Source organism: Scyliorhinus canicula, chromosome 10 (assembly GCF_902713615.1).
Source record: "Scyliorhinus canicula chromosome 10, sScyCan1.1, whole genome shotgun sequence".
NCBI classification, from domain to species: domain Eukaryota; kingdom Metazoa; phylum Chordata; class Chondrichthyes; order Carcharhiniformes; family Scyliorhinidae; genus Scyliorhinus; species Scyliorhinus canicula.
In genome coordinates this window covers 11,744,542-11,765,336 of record NC_052155.1, presented here as the reverse complement: position 1 = coordinate 11,765,336, position 20,795 = coordinate 11,744,542, and the positions used below count along the sequence as shown (strand labels likewise).

Below are 20,795 nucleotides of genomic sequence, written 5' to 3'. Positions count from 1 at the left end.
ACAAATTTTTGATTGACAAAGTAGACAAGGGGGGGGGGGGAGGGAGGAGAGACGGCTACTTCAGTAATGCAATTCCATCGTTTATGATTTCAATTGTCTCAACATTTCAGAATAAAATTTAGAACTTTGGTTGTTCATTCAGCCCTACCTCTTGGTTTTAAGATATGAATAGGAAAACCATTTCTGAAAATACTGAAAAAGTTGCTGCAAATAAATTGGCATTGTGATTGTAGAAGAAATACCCATTCATTTTAATTGCAGTGGGTGCAGTGAGATTTCCCACATTTAAATGTTAGCAACATTCCCCACCTCAAAAACACTCTGCAGGAAAATGTCTCGAGTACCCTATCCATCGGGTATTTCAGCATTCCAAACGTCAGTGTCTGCTCTCGATTTATTTCAATCTTTAATGGAACAAAGTCCCAATCATCTGAAGTTAATCTTCTGACAAAAAAAAGCTCAGTTTCAACCACCATCTGTATCCAACAGTCTGTAATCTTTCCTGATTCCCTCGCATCTCCTTGCATTTCCCAGCTTCCATTTTATGCGGCTACAAGTAGAATCATAACATTTACAGTGCAGGAGGCCGCCATTCGGCCCACTGAGTCTGCACCGGCCCTTGGAAAGAGCACCCTACTTAAACCCATGACTCCACTCTATCCCCGTAACCCAGTGAACCCACCTAACCTTTTTGGATACAAAGGGGCAATTTAGCATGGCCAATCCACCTAACCCACACATCTTTGGACTGTGGAACAAAACCGGAGGACCCGGAGGAAACCCATGCAGACATGGGGAGAAAGTGCAAACTCCACACAGACAGTCACCCGAGGCCGGAATTGAACCTGGGACCCTGGAGCTATGGGGCAGCAGTGCTCATCACTGCACCACCCTCTGACATTTTCTGAATTTCCGCTCTACATGATTTTCATCATAATACCGTAGACCCTCAAGCCTGCTCTGCCATTTAACATCAGTGATCTCAGACCCAATTCCAGTTTTCCATCTGATCCCATTTCCCTTGGCTCCCTTTCAGTCCAAAAATCTATTATCCTTGCCATGAATATACTCAGCAACAGAGCTTCCACACCTCGCTAGGGTAGAGGATAATTCTACAGATTCACAACCCTCCGAGTGAGGACGTCTCTCCTCATCTCAATTCTAAATTGCCAGCCCCTTACCCCAGCCGCCACCATTTAGGTTCTCCTCAGCCACGGGGAAACAGCCTCTTAGCCTGTACCCTTTCAAGCCCTCAAATATTTATATGCCTCAACGAGGTCACCTTTCATTATTCTAAATTCCAGAGAGCATGGGTCCATTCTATTCAATCTCTCCTCATAGAACAACCCTTTCCTGATATCTCTGCTTGCCTGCCTGAAGCGCCCTCCCATTTTTTCTGACTTACGTTGTGCACCGCATGCTTACAGAGCTTTCGAAAGTAAACTTATCTTGTGTCCCTATTTATGGTTTCAGTGTTCGATGCAACTTGTTCTGTAGCCCTTCAGCCATTATTTTTTAGGAAGTTTATTCATAGCTTGGGGCTGGTTTAGCACAGTGGGTTAAACAGCTGGCTTGTAATGCAGAACAATGCCAGCAGCGCGGGTTCAATTCCCGTACTGGACTCCCCGAACAGGCGCCGGAATATGGCGACTAGGGGCTTTTCACAGTAACTTCATTGAAGCCTACTCGTGACAGTAAGCGATTATTATTATTATTATTGAGCACCAGATAAAATAACCAAAAATCTGCTGCACTGGAAATGCTGAATTGGAGAAAATTTCACAAGTTTTTCCTCAAGATCTTTTCCCCCTCACTAAACTTCACCAGTCCAAATTTAAACCTTGCATTTTTCATTCGAGAAAAAAAAACTTGGTTAGACATCATTAGAAAATTGTTTCAGGATAATCTTCCATACTGCAGCAAGCCTTTTTCAATCTTCTTCAGTGCTATATAACTCAACAGTCTATCTGTCAAAGATGCAACTCAGTGCCTGCACCAGAATATTTATAAAATTTAAAAACCAGCCCCAGGTTTTTGGCCTCACCATGTCTCAGGATGTTTCACTACGTTTTTTGGCCTTTACAGGAAGGAGCTGTGAATGAGTTGTGTTTAAGTGTTTGGTTTTCAAAACAAAGTGTGCTTTAAAAAAAAACAAAGGCTGAATCCACTTAGATAAGGGTTTATTTGGTAACGGGTCAGGCATTGGTGATGCATATTAAAGCCAGATGTACCAGTGTACAGAATGCGGTGGCTCACAGCTATTTCAAACTGAGATAATGAGGATCAATTGTCTGTTCCCAGGTGCATTAAACCAGAATGGACCTCAATTGTTTTGAGCAGAGTGGGGAAACTTTCCCTTAAGATCAGAGACCAAAGTGCAGAGGATAGATGACAGGCTTTAATCGACATGCACTCTGGCAAATCACTGAATGTTCGCTTGAGCCAGGAACAATGTGAGAAAGACACATGGCCAGTCTGTCAACCAGCCAGGTCTGGGAAAGAAGCCGACCACAGCAAGATGAAATTCAACTGGTTTCAAGCATATGCCCAGACTGAAACGGCACGATGCCCAGGAAAATTGAAGGCAACCTACTAATACCAAAATGTTTTATTGTTTCGCCTGTTCTCAAGAAGAATTCTATATCACGGTCAAAGTGTGACTTGATTGCATCTCTTATTCTGTACAGTCAACTGCTTCCTGCAAAATTATTATTTTATACCTTTGGAAAGATGAGAGAAGCACTTGAGGGATCATGAAAAAGTTTTAGAAATTTAATGACAGTGTCAATTTTTCAGATGCAAAACAGGTAGACAACCCTTCGAGGTTTCCTATTTGGGCTCACCCGCCACTGGTTTAATACCAGCAGTTGTGCAATGAGGTCCTTAAGTGGGCATTAGTTGCTCACTTCGGGGCTTCAATTCGCTGAAGTCTGGGAAGGTTCCCGAAGGTCGTCGATGAGCCTTCCTGCCCCAGACTTCATTTTGGCAGAGGAAGGAGGGTGGAGAGGTGCCCTGCCAGCAGGCTCCCACCTGATTAAATGCTCAACCTAATGTCAAATTCATCTTCGGGGAGAGTATTAAATTCTGCCCCAAAGATATGCCTTTCAGCGTACTAGGGAAGACAAATAAATAAATTGACATCCATGGCACGTTCCTGAAGCAGATATTATTCATTCTGCATATGGAAATACAATTACTGTTTGAGGCCCAATATCTAAAGTTGGGCCATCCTAAACACAGCTGATAATTACATTATCCTCCTCCGGTGTCTCCCTCCTCATGCAGCTGAGTGGGACTGTCCAAACCTGATTCCATTATAACCTTACCTTATCATAGTCAGAGAAATTCCAGCAGATTTGAGGGTGGCAAATGGCACTTCACTATTTAAAAAAGGAGGGATTACAGACCATTTAGCCTGATATCAGTAGTCAGGAAAATGCACGAATCTCTTGTAAAGGATGTGATAATAAGGCACTTAGAAAATATCAACAGGATTAGACAAGGTTAACACGAATGTATGATTTAACAAACCTACTGGAATTTGGAGGACAAATCAAATAGATCAGGCTGAACTAGTGGATGTGATGTATTTGGGTTTTCAGAAAGCTTTTGATGAAGTCCCACATAATCAGTTTGTGTGCAAATTAAAGCACACGGTATTGGGGGCAATGTATGAGCATGGATTGAGAAATGGTTAGCAGACAGGGAACAGAGAGTAGGAATAAATGGGTCTTTGTCGAAGGGGCAGGCAGTAACTAATGGGGTCGCGGAAGGGGCAGGCGGTGACTAATGGGGTCACGCAGGGATCAGTGCTGGAACCCCAGCTATTCACAATATATATCAATGATTTGGATGAGCAAACCAGAAGCAATTTTTCCACATTGGCTGAGGAGACAAAACTTGGTGGAATGTGAGTGATGAGGAGGATGTTAAGAGGCTTCAAAGTGAGTTAGACAAGTTGTGAGTGGGCAAAAATATGGCAGATGCAGTATAGCATGGATGAATGTTCAGTTATCCACTTCAGAGGGAGAAACAGAATGCGGATGAAGGAACAGAATGATAGAGTATTGTTTAAATGGTAATAGATTGGGAAATGCTGGCATACAAAAGGGAGCTGGGTGTCCTTATACACCAGTCACTGAAAGCAAGCATGCAGGTGCAGTATGTAGTTAGGAAGGCAAATGATACGTTTGCTTTTACTGCAAGAGGACACGAGTATGGAACAAGGGTGTCTTACTGCAGCAGCACGGGGTCTTGGTGAAACCACATCTGGAATATTGTGTGCATCTCTGCTCACTTTATCGAAGAAAAGATATACTTGCCACAGAAGAGATGCAGCGACGGTTCACCAAACTGATTTTTGAGATGGCGCGATTGTCATACAAGGGGAAATTGGGTCGAGTGGGCCTGTATTAACTGGAATGTAGAATAATAAGAGGGGTTCTACATGAAACTTAGAATCCTAAAAAGGCTGGACAGACTGGACAGCAAGGGTGTTGTTTCCTCTGGCTGGGGCTTCAAGAACAAGGGGTCACAATCTCAGGGTGAGATACGGGGTAGGCCATTTAGAATTGAGATGAGGTTAAAAGTCTTCACTCAAGAGGGTGGTGAACCTATGAAATTCTCCACCACAAAAGGCTGTGGAGGCCAAGCCACTAAATATATCTAAGAAGGAAATAGATTTCTAGACTCTGAAGGTGTCAAAGGGGCATTGGGGAGCGCAGGGGAAAGACGTTGAAAATAGAGGATCAGCCACGATCATGTTGAATGGCGGAGCAGGCACGAAGGACCTGCTCCTATTTTCTATGCTTCTAAATGACTTCTGTTCCGAATCCACTACCTTTGGAGTCCTTGATGGTTACTCCTTTCTCATTTGCATATTACTCCGTGGGGCACTTTAATTTTTATTTCATTAATTACTTTGATCACTTTTTTCTCCCATATCTTTAGTTAACAGTTTATTTTTTAGTTAATGGGTTGGAAGTTTGACTGCTGAGGAAATATTTTTGTTCATGGCGCTATTTTCAGAGGCAAGCGATTAGAAGCAGCAGCTTTCAGTCAAAAGGCGCACTGTATCCAGAGATGCCAAAAAGAGAACCAAGCAGTTCCATAGAAATCGTTTATATTAATATTGACAAAGATGTGCATAGAATTTGGAGTACAGAAATGGACCATTTGACACCAGAGGTCAATGCCCATACGAGCCTCCTCTCACAATCAACCAATCCTTTCAGCATATCCTTCTATTCATTCCCCCTCATAAACTTAACTATCTACCCTACTTCTAACCCTTCAGCTACTCGATGTGATAAGAGTCTTTCACATTAAAAACCACATTCCTGATAAAATTCCTTTTTCCTTGGTTTTGCCCAAATTTCGATTTATCTTTTTTTATATGGCAATACAGTGGTTAGCACTGCTGCCTCACAGCGCCAGGGACCATGGTTTAATTCTGACCTCAGGTCACTGCCTGTGTGGAGTTCGCATTTTCTCCCCATGTCTGTGCGGATTTCCTCCGGGTGCTCCAGTTTCCTCCAACGGTTCAAAGATGTGCAGGTTAGGTGGATTGGCCATGATATAATTGCCCCTTGGTTCCAAAGATGTGCAGGTTAGGTGAGGTTGCGGGATAGGGTGGGGGAGTTGGCCTGGCTGGGGTGCTGTTTCAGAGGGTGGGTGCAGATCTGATGGGCCAAATAAGACCATAAGACATAGGAGCAGAATTAGGCGTCTCGCCCCATCGAATCTGCTCCGCCATTCAATCATGGCTGACATTTTCTCATCCTTATTCTCCTGCCTTCTCCCCATAACCCCGATCCCCTTATTCATCAAAAACCTATCTATCTCTGTCTTAAAGACACTCCGTGATTTGGCCCCACAGCCTTCTGCGGCAAAGACTTCCACAGATTCACCACCGTCTGGCTGAAGAAATTCCTCCTCATCTCTGTTTTAAAGGATCGTCCCTTTAGTCTGAGATGGTGTCCTCTGGTTCTAGTTTTGCCTACAAGTGGAAGCATCTTCTCCACGTCCACTCTAGCCAGGCCTCGCAGTATCCTGTATGTCTCAATAAGATCCCCCCTCATCCTTCTAAACATCAACGAGTACAGACCTCAACGAGTACAGACCCAGAGTCCTCAACCGTTCCTCATACGACAAGTTCTTCATTCCAAGGAAATGGCCTCCTTCTGCACTGTAGATATTCTAGATCCGACTATCTTACATTTATGACCCTCAGTTGTGAGCTGCCTGACAAGTCTCTACGTCTGTCCTATCAAACCACTTCATCATTTTAAAAACCTAGGTCTTCAGTCTTCTGTAATAGAGAGAAGATTCCCAGCCTGCTCAAACTTTCCTAACGTTATATCCTCTCAGTTCTGGCATCATCTTCATAAATCAGTTTTACAACTTCATAGTCTGGGCCTCAATATCCTTTATTTAATATGAGACCATAACAACAACAAAAAACTCATAACAAATATGATTCACTCTGTAAAAAGTAGCTGTGGAAATCTGGGTGAGAAACATTAAAATATTCAAATTAAGCTGCTAGTACCAAACGTGTACACACATATGTGAACATACATAAGGCAGAGAAATTAAGCACATTTAAGGTTCAGCTCTGCTGGTGGAATATATCATGAAAAATAATCCTTTTATTTATCACTACCATATGTAGAACATGAAATATTTACTACAATGCGACACATTAATCCCAGACAAATAGTTCACCTGAGGCCTAACATTAATCATTTCGGAATCTACAAGTACAGCAAGAAATCGACCCAGAATACTAATCCGCGAAAAAACAGTAGGCATGATTATTTTGGACTGCAATTGCTTTCATTTTTTTCTAAAAATAAAAAAAAACAATCGGTTCTTTGGTCACAACTGAATAGGGATCAAACTGAAGTCAATAGTTCTGGAAATTCTTCTGAAAATTTTCTTTTCGTCATTATTTAGCAGAAAGAAAGAGGAATGACAGCATAGTGGTAACTGGACAAGCAAACCAGAGGCACAGACTAATGCTCCAGAGACACAAGTTCAAATCCCACCCTGGCAGCTGAGGATTTGAATTCAATTAATTCATAATGCTGCAATAAAATATCAGTCTCATTAATAATACCATGAAATGTCTGGATTGTCAGGAAAACCCATCTGGTTCACTGGTGTTCCTCAGGGGAGGACACTTGCTATCCTGGTCTGGTCTGAATGTAACTCCAGATCCAAGCAACGAGATTGACGAGGTTGTGCTCAACCACGACAGCAAGGTTGAAAAAGTATAAAACTTAATAGACCACCCAACACCAAACTGAGCACCAAAAACAACAAAGATGCACTCTTCCCAGGCGACCCTGCCACGTACCATTCATTAACATGTGGGGACCTGTGCCAAATTGGGAGGGGCTGCACCATAGTACAGGTTGAGCATTTCTAATCCGAAATGCTTGGGGCCGAGTGTGCATCGGATTTCGGAATATACTGCGCAGATGCAATGCACCTTGGGAACTGAACATGTGCGGCCTGCGTTAGGAACTGCGCATGTGCAGCATGCGTTGGGAACTGCACATGTGCGGCGCGCGTTGGAAACTGCATATGTGCAGCGCGCGTTGGGAACTGCACATGTGCAGCGCGCGTTGGGAACTGCACATGTGCAGCGCGCGTTGGGAACTGCACATGTGCAGCGCGCGTTGGGAACTGCACATGTGCAGCGCGCATTGGGAACTGCACATGTGCAGCGCGCATTGGGAACTGCACATGTGCAGCGCGCATTGGGAACTGCACATGTGCAGCGCGCGTTGGGAACTGCACATGTGCAGCGCGCGTTGGGAACTGCACATGTGCAGCGCGCGTTGGGAACTGCACATGTGCAGCGCGCGTTGGGAACTGCACATGTGCCGTGCGCGTTGGGAACTGCACATGTGCAGCGCGCGTTGGGAACTGCACATGTGCAGCGCGCGTTGGGAACTGCACATGTGCAGCGCGCATTGGGAACTGCACATGTGCAGCACGTGTTGGGAACTGCACATGTGCGGCACGCGTTGGGAACTGCACATGTGCGGCGCGCATTGTGAACTGCACATGTGCGGCGCACGTTGGGAACTGCACATATACGGCACGCGTTGGGAACTGCGCATGTGCGGCGTACATTGGTAACTGCACAGTTGTGGCGCACGTTGGGAACTGCACAGACGCAGTGCACATTTGGAATTGCGCATGTGAAAAATGAAATGAAATGTGCAGCGCGCGCTGGGATCTGCGCTGTTGTGATGCACTTTGGGAAATGTGCAGGTGCAGCGCGCATTGGGAACTGTGCAGGTGCGGCACGCGTTGGGATCTGCGCAAATGCGGCGCGCTTTGGCAAGAGTCTTGGGGGATTTCCCATTTGTGACGCAAGGTCGGCGCTCAAAAAAAAGTGCTGTTTCAGAATTCTTCTGTTTTCGGAATTTCAGATAAAGGATGCGCAACCTGTATACGGTCAGGAAAGCGTGGCCCTCAGAGTCCTCAACAATGACTCCAGGCTCCATGTTAAAGGCCAAAAAAGTCACACAGAAAGCAGGTGAATTAACCACTAATCATATCTGTTTGCAGCTTTGCTGGAGCATTGAAAAATTAAGTAACAGCACCTCAGCGATGCTCAGTCTATAGTTGCGAGGTCCATTTAAAATCTTTTTCATTTAACGTAGGAAAATGTCACAAAGCACTTCACAGGAACATTGGGGCAGAGATAGGCCATTCAGTCCCTCAAGCCTGCTGAGCCATTCAATGGGCTTGTGGTTGATCTGTGGCCTAACTCCAAAGTTAATCAATGGAGCACGCAGTGGAAATATAAAGGTGTTTTGAGAGAGAATTCCAGAGGTCAGAGCGTACGTGGCTAAAGGCACAACCGCCAATGGTAAAGAAAGTGATGGAGACGGATTTCAGAAAAGAACAGAGCTGGAGATACACAGACATCAATATGCTACAGCATCATGCTGCCCAATCAACTTATTTTTAATTCTTACTCAATACTGACCAAGACAAACACACACAGCTGGCATTAAAATAAACAACTAAGAACAACTGAGCGAAAGAGATGTCAACGTCAGCCATGCTCTGGTTTTTACAAACCTTAAAAGTGACAGAAGCTTTGGTGCAGTAAAATCCCACAGAAACCACTGGATCCTTGGGAGCTGCTGATTTCGGACAGTTTATCTTGATGCCATTTTCATCAATTTCATAGCTCTCTTCACCATCTTCGGAATAACTGACAAGTGCAGGAACAAGAGACCATGCCCAAGATACCCATCCTTGGCCATCATCGCCATCCTGTTGTTGCAGCTGCAGTTGGGCATCCACATGTTGGTACTGTGTTGCATGCTGTCCTTGTATCCCTGTTTCAGATTCAGCAACTGGGAACATAAACACAATGAACATTAATACCTTAACATTTGAACTTTCATTTCCCCTCCCTCCCTATCAAAAGAGGCATCCCTCAACCAGTTCAGCTACCAATTCGGATCAATCCTGTGATGACAAAGATGGTCAATGTTAATTTAATATATGTCAGCAGTAATCAGAAGAAGGTATTTTTTAATCTACCTTCCTTATGCCTTAAAATCTCCACACTATCACAGGTCCGACAATAAGAAATCACAGTACAGTTCCACCTGGAGTAAAATACTGAAATGTGTACCACAGTGTCAATCATATACCAAAATATTGCAAAATGCTTGTTCTCTTCAAGTAGACTAGACCTCAGCTATTGGTCCTACACAGGAGCAATCTTTTCTTAAAGGACCACCCATAAGTCTGCCACGGTCCTCTGGAAACTATTTTTAGTTCTCCTCAGGAGGCAAAGCATTAATTTGCCAACTCGAACTGAAAAAAATGAAAATCGCTTATTGTCACGAGTAGGCTTCAATGAAGTTACTGTGAAAAGCCCCTAGTCGTCATATTCCGCGCCTGTTCGGGAAGGCTGGTACGGGAATTGAACCATGCTGCTGGCCTGCCTTGGTCTGCTTTAAAAGCCAGCTATTTAGCCCAGTGTGCTAAACCAGCCCCTATCGCTTATTGTCACAAGTAGGCTTCAAATGAAGTTACTGTGAAAGCCTCTAGTTGCCACATTCCGGCGCCTGTTTGGGGAGGCTGGTATGGGAATTGAACCGTGCTGCTGGCCTGCCTTCGTCTAGACTGGTCTAGACTCTTGTCTGTGGATGCATTAGCCCATTTTTCTGGTGCTTTCTCAATAGCTCTAAGCTAATTTTATGGCTTTTTTTGCCACAAGACTCTATGGGGACCACAGTAAATTCTTCCACTATAGTTTAAAACTAGCCAATCTTACAACATTAAAACTGATATTAAACCTCACTCACATTCGTTTGCTGAACGGTGAAATTAGTGTCTTACCCTACTTACAGTGCAGGTCTATCTAACAGTCATTTACTTTGGCTATCTTCTTTCACTCAGTGAGCTACAAACTGCACATTGTTTGTAAACCTAAGATTCGTTTTTTATTTCCTTAGAAAGGAAACTGACCCTCCCTGTTTCTATCCGCAGAATACTCAATTTTGTTTCTAATTGCGGTGGTGGACAGTTTCAGGTCTACCTTTCCCACTGGCGAAAATGTCGTGAAATCGTGCCCGATTGCTCACTTGGGGCACGATTCTCCGCTCCCACACCGGGTGGGAGAATCGCGGGAGGGCCGCTCTGGCACCTCCTGCGATACTCCCACCCCCCCCCCCCAAAAAAATGGCGTGTCGCGCTTTGCGACATGCCGCTCGGGGAATCGCAGACCCGCGATTCTCCGGCCCAGATGGGCCAAGCGACCTGCCGTTCCCGACCTGTTCACGCCGGCGGCAACCACACCTGGTCGCTGCCGGCGTGAACATGGCGCCAAAGGTTTGTTTGTGGCTTGTGGGGGGCGGAGAGGGGAGTGAGCACCACGGCCGTGCTCGGGAGGGGACTGGCCCGCGATTGGTGCCCACCGATCGTCGGGCCGGCGTCGCCAAGGGACGCACTCTTTCCCCTCCGCCGCCCCGCAAGATCAAGCTGCCACGTCTTGCTGGGCGGCGGAGGGGAAGACGGCAACCGCGCATGCGCGGCTGATGTCATTAGGCGCGCCGGCCGCGTCATTCCCGGCGGCCAAGGTTTACGGAACGCCGCTCTTAGCCCTCTTGGGGGGGGGGGGGGGGGGGGGGGGGGGGGGAAGAGAGAAGAGAGAGAGAGAGAGAGAGAGAGAGAGAGAGAGAGAGAGAGAGGAGAGAGAGAGAGAGAGAGAGAGAGAGAGAAAGAGAGAGAGAGAGAGAGAGAATAGGGGGCGAGGAGCAGCCTCCGACGCTGTCGTGAAACACTCCAGGTTTCACAACGGCGTCGGCCATTGCGGAGAAGTCCGCCCTTGGAGTCTGATTCGCCTGGCCATCAAATAGTCGGTTTGAAGGTCCAGATACCATATGTATATACCAGCCAAGCAAAATGATATCACTCTCCAACCCACCTGTCTTCACAAGACAATGCAGTATGCACGGAAGCAAAAGGCGAGCAGCCTCAAGAAGAAGTCTGTACCCCAATTCAACTACCACACCCAAAAGATCATGATTTGAGGAATCTGGGCGCGGTCCTATATCCAAGGCAAGGCTCCAGGAAGCTCATTAACCACGTCTCTCCCACCTGGAACCTTGTTACCCAGGAGGTCAGTGTGGCTGGCAACTCATCGACTTCACTATCAAAATTCTTATCAGCATGGTATCGTACTTAAACAGCGACTCCCTTCACGGATCTTACGCATCCAATAGCGGCTGACATATATTCTCTCTCAGGAACTTTCACCTTTCACATCACCGCCATTCCATATGTCAAGTTTCTCACACTCCCATCCTCTGCTCCTTCTTGGGGGAGGAGGGGGGGGCCTCGCTTTGCCTCATTGCATACCCAAATAATGAAGGGTACAGCAAACTATGGTCATGCGGGAAACCCCCCTCTCCCACACATATGGCAGAGAGCCATCTGAGTCGTGAAGGCATCTGAATAACGACTATCAGAAGTCCGATGATCTGCTTTATGAGGGAGCAGGTGGAGCTGTGAGCTGCAGTGTACTTCTCCTCAGCAGCGCCGGCCCTAGGGTTGCTGGCGCCCCGGGCAAGCTGAACTTCGGCGCCCTGGGGGGCGGGGCCGAGGGGGGGGGCGGACCCGAGGGGGGGGCGGACCCGAGGGGGGGGGCGGACCCGAGGGGGGGGGCGGGGGGCGGACCCGGCGGGGGGGCGGACCCGAGGGGGGGGCGGGGGGGACAGAGGGGGGGGGGCGGACCGAGGGGGGGGGGCGGGGGGAGCGGACCGAGCTGGGGGGCGGACAGAGGGGGGGCCAGCCCAGGGGGAGGGCGGCCCTGGGGGAGGGCGGCCACCGCGCATGCGCTGGTTGGCACCGGCCCAACTGCGCATGCGCGGGACCCGAGTCTGGCGCCCCCAAGCACATGGCGCCCCGGGCGACTGCCCGAGTTGCCGGTGCCTTGAGCCGGCCCTGCTCCTCAGCACATGTCTGAGGGAAAAACACCGGAGACATCAACCACTGTTTAAGTGGGTTCCATTCGTGCCCAGCAACCATCCCTGCAGACATTCTGGATCCAGTCATTGTTGTGGTGGACACTTCCACCCTCACCCGTGAAATGCCCATGCCCCTCGTGGACCTTCCACATTGACCCACTTGCCTTTGGCAGCCCCAAATCACCTCGCACCCCACCCCCAGTCGAAATTTGGTCTTTTGGAGTGGAGGGTCCGAGAATGCTTCAGCACAATGGTATCCATAAAGATCAGCAAGGCGTGGAGCTGGGGGACACAAATTGCTCTCCCTAGCAGAGTGGCGTTCAGCGCAACAGAGGCAGCACAGCACTATGGTAGATAGGCGGAATGAGAGAATCCACCCTACATTTCCCTTGTCTGTTTCCATTTCAGCTTCTGTTTTCAGTTCGATCATTATTTGTTTAAAATTCCCCACTTGCTGTTTTAGAGCTCTATCTCTTCTATTCTGACCGCCTAAGAGAAATAACTTTCCCCCCTCCACCCCAGCTTATTTATCTTGCATTCGCCTTATTTTTTTTTACAATTAAAACTGTAATCCTTAAAACTAAAAGTTATATTCTAAAATTAAAAAGGTTAATCTAAAACACAAACTATGAACTGGGTATTCATAGAATTAGAATTTACAGTGCAGAAGGAGGCCATTCGGCCCATCGAGTCTGCACCGGCTCTTGGAAAGAGCACCCTACCCAAGGTCAACACCCCCACCCTATCCCCATAACCCAGTAACCCCACCCAACACTTAGGGCAATTTTGGACACTAAGGGCAATTTAGCATGGCCAATCCACCTAACCTGCACATCTTTGGACTGTGGGAGGAAACCGGAGCACCCGGAGGAAACCCACGCACACACGGGGAGGATGTGCAGACTCCGCACAGACAGTGACCCAAGCCGGAATCGATCCTGGGACCCTGGAGCTGTGAAGCCATGGTGCTATCCACAATGCTACCGTGCTGCCCACAATTCGCTATGCAACTTTTAAATAAATCTATTTGCAAGGGTCTGCTTCTTCTATTTGGTGCCAGAAGAAACTAGGATTAGTACTCATTAATCAAGCAACAAAACATTGACTGCATTATATACTGCCTTTAACACAAGTACACAAATAATAGGAGGAATAGGCTTCCCCCCCAATCAATAAAATCCTGGCTGATATTCTTTTTTTTTTAAATATTTTTTTAGGTTCCGTTTTCACATTTTCTCCCAAGTTTACACCCAACAATAAACAATAATCAGTAACGAATGTAATGTCAATCCCCATATCAATAACAACGATCCCACCCCCCACCCCCCCAACCAAACCCCAGACATTGGTCCGCATGTTAACATAAACAAATGACAAAAAGGAATCAGGAATCACCCATAGTCACCATTAACACATACAGTCCCCTCCCCCCAACCCTCCAAACCTCCAACCCCCAATTCTCGAAAGTGCATAATGAATAATGCCCATGAATTGTAGAAGCCCTCCATCCTTCCCCTCAGTTCAAATTTGACCTTTTCAAGCGTTAGGAATTCCTGCAGGTCCCCCCCGCCACGCCAGGACACAGGGTGGAGAGGTTGATCTCCACCCTAATAGGATCCACCTTCAGGCGATCAACGAAGCGAAGGCTACGACATCTGCCTCCTTGCCCGTTTACAACCCCGGCTGGTCCAACACCCCGAATATGGCCTCCCAATGACCCGGGTCCAGTTTCACTTACACCACTTTAGAGATTACCCTAAACACCTCCTTCCAATAATCCTCCAGCTTTGGACAGGACCAAAACATATAAACGTTAAGTTTGCGGGACCATCCCCGCAACGTTCACACACATCTTCTACCCCATCAAAGAGCTGGCTCATCCTCGTCCTTGGAAGGTGCACACCACCTTCAGCTGTATCAGCCCCAATCTCGCACATGAGGTGGAGGCGTTCACCCTCCGGAGCACCTCACACCAGAACCCCTCCTCCATATCCTCTCCCAACTCTCCCTCCCACTTTGCCTTGATCCCTTATAGTGGCGCCTTCTTCTCCTCCAAAATAGCCCCGTAAACCGCCGATAGTACCCCTTTCTCCAGTCCCCCTGTCGTCAGCACCTCCTCCAGCAATGTGGAAGCCGGCTCTACTGGGAAGCTCTGTATCTCCTTTCTGGGAAAGTCTCGAACCTGCATGTATCTAAATATTTCCCCCTGCTCCAGCCCATACTTCGCTCCCAGCTCCTTCAATCCCGCAAAATGACCCCCAAGAAATAAATCTTTTAGTGTTCTAATTCCTTTCTCCTCCCATCTCCAAAAATTTCCATCCCACTTCCCTGGCTCAAATCTATGGTACCCACGAATCGGCATTTCCCTTGACCATGCCCCCATTCCGAAGTGTTGTCGAAACTGCCTCCATATTCTCAATGAAGCTATTACTACCGGACTCCCTGAGTATCTCCCCAGGGCCGTTGGGAGTGTCGCTAACGCCTTCAGTCCCGACCCCCGACACAAACTCTCCTCCATTCTGACCCATTGGGAGTCAACTCCTCTGACCCAGCTCAGTACCGTCTCCACATCTCGCCGTCCAGTAATAATACATCAGATTCATCCCCTGCATGCCTTCCTTCCTCTCTGTAGTTGCACCTTTTTAATTCTGGCCAGCTTCCCTCCCCATATGAATGAGGTAATCATCCCTTCATTCTCTCTAAAAAATGCCTTTGGCAGATAAATCGGCAGGCATTGAAAAATAAACCGAAATTGCGGCAACACGTTCATTTTCACCTCCTGTACCCTACCCGCAAGTGACAGAGACCATCCCACCTTGCCAGATCAGCTTTTACTCTCCCCACCAAACTAGAAATGTTGTACCTACAGAGCCCCCCCCCAACAAAGCTCGGGCAACCTGCACCCCCAGATATCTAAAGTGAGTCCCTGCCTTTTGGAATGGCAGCCCCCCCACCCCTGGCCAAGACACCACAAAATATTCACTCTTGTCTGGTTTTAATTTGTACCCTGAGAAAGACCCAAACACCCGAAGCAGCTCCAGTATTCCCCCTATTGACACACTTGGCTCAGACACGTATAATAACAAGTCATCGGCATATCAGGACACCCTATGTTCTATCCCCCCCCCCACCCCGCACTATCCTTTCCATACCCCCAAACTTCTTAATGTGATGGTCAATGGCTCAATCACGAGTGCAAACAGCAGGGGGACATAGGACATCCCTGCCTAGTCCCACGGTGGAGAGGAAGGTATTCTGAGCTGATGTTATTTGTGCGGACGCTGGCCCTCGGCTCCTTATATAATAGCTTTACCCAGTCCACAAATCTGGTTCCAATTCCAAACCGCTCTAGAACTGCCATCAAGTACTCCCATTCTACCCGGTCAAACGCTTTCTCGGCATCCAATGCCACAACCACCTGTTTCCTTCCCTCCGCCGGTACCATAACCACGTTCAATAACCTCCTAATATTTGAAAAGAGCTGCCTCCCTCTCACAAACCCCGTCTGATCTTCACCTATCACCTTCAGGAGGCACTCCTCTAGCCTACCTGCCAATACCTTCGCCAATATCATTGCGTCCACGTTTAAAAGTGATACGGGCCTATACAACCCACACTCCGTCGGATTATCTTTCTTAAGTAACAGGGATGACCGCCTCAAGGTTTGTGGTAACATCCCCTTCCCTATCGCCTTCTCAAACCCACCATCAGCGGTACCAGCTTATTTTTGAATTTTTAATAATATTCCACCGGAAACCCATCCGGCCCTGCCACCTTCCCCGACTGCATCCTCCCAATCGCATGTTTTATCTCCTGCTCCATTATCGCCCCCTCGAATGTTGCCCTGACCCCTCCCCTAGCCTCGGGTACTCCAGCCCATCTAGAAATTCCTGCATCTCTCGGCCTCCCCCAGGTGGCTGTGACCTGTACAACCGCTCATAAAATTCCTTAAAGGCCTTGTTAATCTGATCTAGAGCTACCACCAACTTCCCTGCCCTGTCCCGCACCTGGACAATTTCCCTTGCCGCAGCCTCTCCATGCTCGTAAACTGCCCCCCTTGATCGTCTCAATTGGCGTACTGCTTTCCTGGTAGATAGTCGGTCAAAGCTTACCTAGAGTTCCTCCCTCTTTTCCAACTGTGCTGGGTCCCTATCTTCTGCATACCTCCCGTCTACCTCCAGCATCTCATCTATTACCCTCTGACGTTCCAACCTCTCCTCTTCGTCTAGCCTAGCCTTGAACGAGATCACCTCACCCCTCACCAATGCCTTTAAAGCTTCCCAGACAACCGCCTTTGACACCTCACCCGTGCAGTTAAAACGTACATATTCCTCGATTACTTTTTCAATGTTGTCACAGAACCCTCGGTCTCCCAACAGTCCCGCATCTAACTTCCACCCGGGTCTCTGTACCATCCCCTTCATCATGTTTTTACTTTCTAAATATAATTTTGTATTGAATTGAATATTCTAGCATACTGCCTGCTTCAGTCCCTATGAGGATTCTTCAATCTGATTGGTTGAAGACACACACCCTGTCCTGTCAAACAGGTCTGAGATTCCCCTGTAGGAGCACTGTGCTGTCTCGGGTTTCCAACAACCATATGCTGCCACTCAAAAAGCTCACTAAAGGTCTATGGGCATCTGACAGCATGATGAACGACAGCAAATGCTGTTCATTCACTGCAATCTCTGGGTCAACAATTTTGAACAAGAAGTTTTGAACAATATATTGCTGCAAGACGTTGAACGATTTATCGGTCATGTATTTAGACAAAGAAACAAGAGTTTGAGGAAACCGAAATTTCTGGGATTACTCAATAGCTCTGGCAGCATCTAGAACTCTTGAGTATATAAGAGTTCCAATTCACTTCATTTGTTCCCATTTTTTTTTATTTTCGGCCCGTAAACCATAATCGGAATGCTCTTTTAAGCAGCCTGCCGGTCAGGACAGTGTATTCCTAGATTTTGTATTTTGGAGAAGAGCAACCAGACACGTCGGCACCGAGTGAATCTTAGGAACTGGTTTTGGAGGAAGTCTGTTCGGTTGGCTAACTGGCAACCGATGGGTTGGCCAGGGACAATGCTCTGCCTGACAACAGCAAATGATTGGTTCCTACGTGATGCTTTGACAGAAGCGTTTAGACCTTGGAAGAAGGAACAGGTTCCCTTTCTCTCTCGACGAAAGAACGGCTTTATTGTTCTTTTTTAAAATATATTTAGAGTACCCAATTCATTTTTCCAATTAAGGGGCAATTTAGTGTGGCCAATCCACCTACCGTGCACATCTTTAGGTTGTGGAGGCGAAACCCACGCAAACACGGGGAGAATGTGCAAACTCCACACGGACAGTGACCCAGAGCCGGGGTCGAACCTGGGACCTCAGCGCCGTGAGACTGCAGTGCTACCACCGCGCCGCCCGGCTTTATTGTTCCAAAACCAGTGAGTACCTGGCACATCTTTGTTGTAAATTTGAAATGATCCTAAGCAACAGAAAAAGTAGACAACCTTGTCAGCGAAAAACATCAAGTCTAGGAGGAAAGAATACCCAAACAAAAGCTTGAACTTCAGAAAAACATGAATTGGAAGCCATCCCAGTGCAAAGATCCTTTAGCCTTTTATTTTATCAATATTTTCTTTGCCTCGCAACCACCTTTTCCCCTGTGTTGTTTGTGTGTTTGTGTGTGTGTGTGTGTGTGTGTGTGTGTGTATAGCGAGTAGGGGTAGTTAGAAAGGGGAGGGGTGGGTTGGGAAAGGGGTAGTAGATAGTCAGTTACATGTTTCCGTCAGCTTAATAATAATACTGTACATAATAAAAAGTTTACTTGTGTTAAAGGTACAAACCTGGTGACTGAAGTTTATTGAGCTCAGCCAAGGACGTCAGTTATTTAAAATAAAACCTAATTTACTGGTGTTGGGACTCTGGATCAAATAGGGCAGGAATTCACTGTGCACTAGCCCAGGGGGTCATGACAAGTATTTCCAGCATTTTCTGTTTTTATTTCAGATTTCCAGCATCCTCGTTATTTTGTTTTTGTAACACAAATTAAGAGTCCATCTACGTGAGCTCGCTAGCTATCCAATATTGTTCCATGATATTTTTTATTTGTTGCCAGTATTCAGTTCATTTTTATTGCACACACATTCTAACTTGAGAAGCAAATCTGAAGTCAACGCTTCAATTTTTCCCAAGCTCACCTACAATTCCCTTGTCTCCACTTAGATTACCAATCGCCAAGATCTATTTGAGCAAATCCCAAAAAAACTGTGATAAATCATTCCTCCAACAGAGACCACATATACAATTGCCAGAAAAACAACAATGGAAACCATATTTTCTAAACTAGGTCTAACTACTGTTCTGAACCATGTGAGATTCTATCCAAGGTTTTTGTTCCCAAGATAATAGTAAGTTGAGAGAATAATGGTGGATTCCTGGATTTACAATTAGCCAGTACTTGGCAGTTAAACTCACAATATCCAAAGGCCAAAGTAGACACCCATTAAGTGAGGGCCCAAGGGAGATAGGTAACTAAAGCAGGCCCAATTTCATTTATACACAAGGCCTAATTATTGCCCAAATTAACACAAACTACAAACAAATCTAAAATGTACAGAAAAATATGCCTTTCACTGTTTTGCAATGTGAATGGTTAGTTTTCTCTTGTTAACAACTGATATCCCAACGCAATCAAAAGAAAACCAGATTCCTGCACAACCGCCCCTCCCACAGTCCAAAGACGTGCTGGTTAGGTGGATTGGACATGCTACATTGCCCTTAGTGTCCAAAAAGGTTAGATGGGGTTATTGGGTTACGGGGATAGGGTGGAAGTGAGGGATTAATTGGGTCAGTGCAGACTCGATGGGCCGAATGGCCTCCTTCTGCACTGTATGTTCTATGTCTATGTCTATGCCCTTTAACCAAGATGCTGCTATTTTCTTAGATATGAGAATTCGAGCTTATGCATATATTTAACTCAACTAAATACTTACAAGCCATACTCCACGATCTCCAGAAAATAGTTTTTATCCTTAAAAGGCAGAACAATAAAAGAACGTGAGAAACAGGAGATGCAATGGACCATGCAGCCATTGAGACTGCACAGTCATTCAATATAATCATGTCTTCCCTTCCTTGACCTTTCTCCATTTCCAGCAATTGACTATCTACTAATATCCATTACAAGCCCACTGACTCCCACAGCTATCTGGACTACAGATCTTCGCACCTGACACCCTATAAGGACTCCATCCTTTTTCTCAGCTCCTTCGCCTCAGTTGCATTTGCTCCGAAAATGCCACTTTCCAAAGTGGTGCTTCGAAAATGTGTTCCTTCTTCCTCAACCGTGATTTCCCACCTACAGTTGTTGACAGGGCCCTCAACAGCGTGCGGTCCATCTCCTGCGCCACTACCCTCGGCCCCTCTCCTCCCTCCCAGAACAAGGATAGAGCCCCTCTTGTTCTCACATTTCACCCCATCAGCTTCCGTATGCAAAGCATAATCCTCCACCATTTTCGCCAACTCCAGCGTGATGCCACCACCACATCTTCCCCTCACTCCCTCTGTCAGAATTCCGCAGAGACCGCTCCCTCCGGGATAATCTAGACCACTTCTCCACCATACCCAACACCTCTCCCATCCCCCATGGCACCTTCCCATGCAATCGTAGAAGGTGTAACACTGCCCCTTTACCTCTTCCATGCTTAACACCCTAAGACCAAAACACTCTTTCCAGGTTGAGCAGTGTTTCACTTGCATCTCTTTCAATCTGGTCTATTGCATTCGCTGCTCCCAATGTGGTCTCCTCTATATCGGAGAGACCAAACGTAGATGGGTGATCACTTTGCTGAGCATCTTCGGTCTGTGCACATTCAGGACCCTGACCTTCCCGGTGCTTGCCATTTTAACACAAAACCCTGCTCCCATGCCTGTCCTTGGCTTGCTGCAATGTTCCAGCGTAGCTAAATGCAAACTGGAGGAACAGCATCTCCTATTCCGGTTTGGCACGCTACAGCCTTCCGGTCTCAACGTGAATTCAACTACTTCGGCTCTACCCCTCCTCGACCCCTTTGTTTTCATTCCATTTCATTTTAACTGTCTTTTACCTTTTATTTTGTTCTCATCTTTCTTCATATATAGTTCCCCCCCATCTTATCCCCCCATCCTTACTTTTTCTCCCCTTTGCTTCCCCGTTCCCACCACTTTTCTCATTTTACCCCTCTCCCACCCATGTCCCCTCTCCCCCCAGATCTATATCTGTCATAACTTACCCTCTCATTTTAG

General features: G+C 46.8%; 1 protein-coding gene across 5 annotated transcripts in view; it reads right to left on the bottom strand.

Annotated features, from left to right (window-relative positions):
- Window positions 1-20,795, bottom strand: part of LOC119972233 (vacuolar protein sorting-associated protein 13B-like) — a 1,046,946-nt gene that overhangs the window by 872,316 nt on the left and 153,835 nt on the right. For all 5 annotated transcript variants that reach the window (XR_005462014.1, XM_038808618.1, XM_038808616.1 and 2 more), the window contains exon 8: window positions 9,106-9,386. Coding sequence is in view for 4 of the 5 variants with exons in the window: in XM_038808618.1 (XP_038664546.1) it covers window positions 9,106-9,386 (281 nt within the window). In the remaining variant the exon portion in view is untranslated. The remainder of the gene's footprint in view (window positions 1-9,105; window positions 9,387-20,795) is intronic.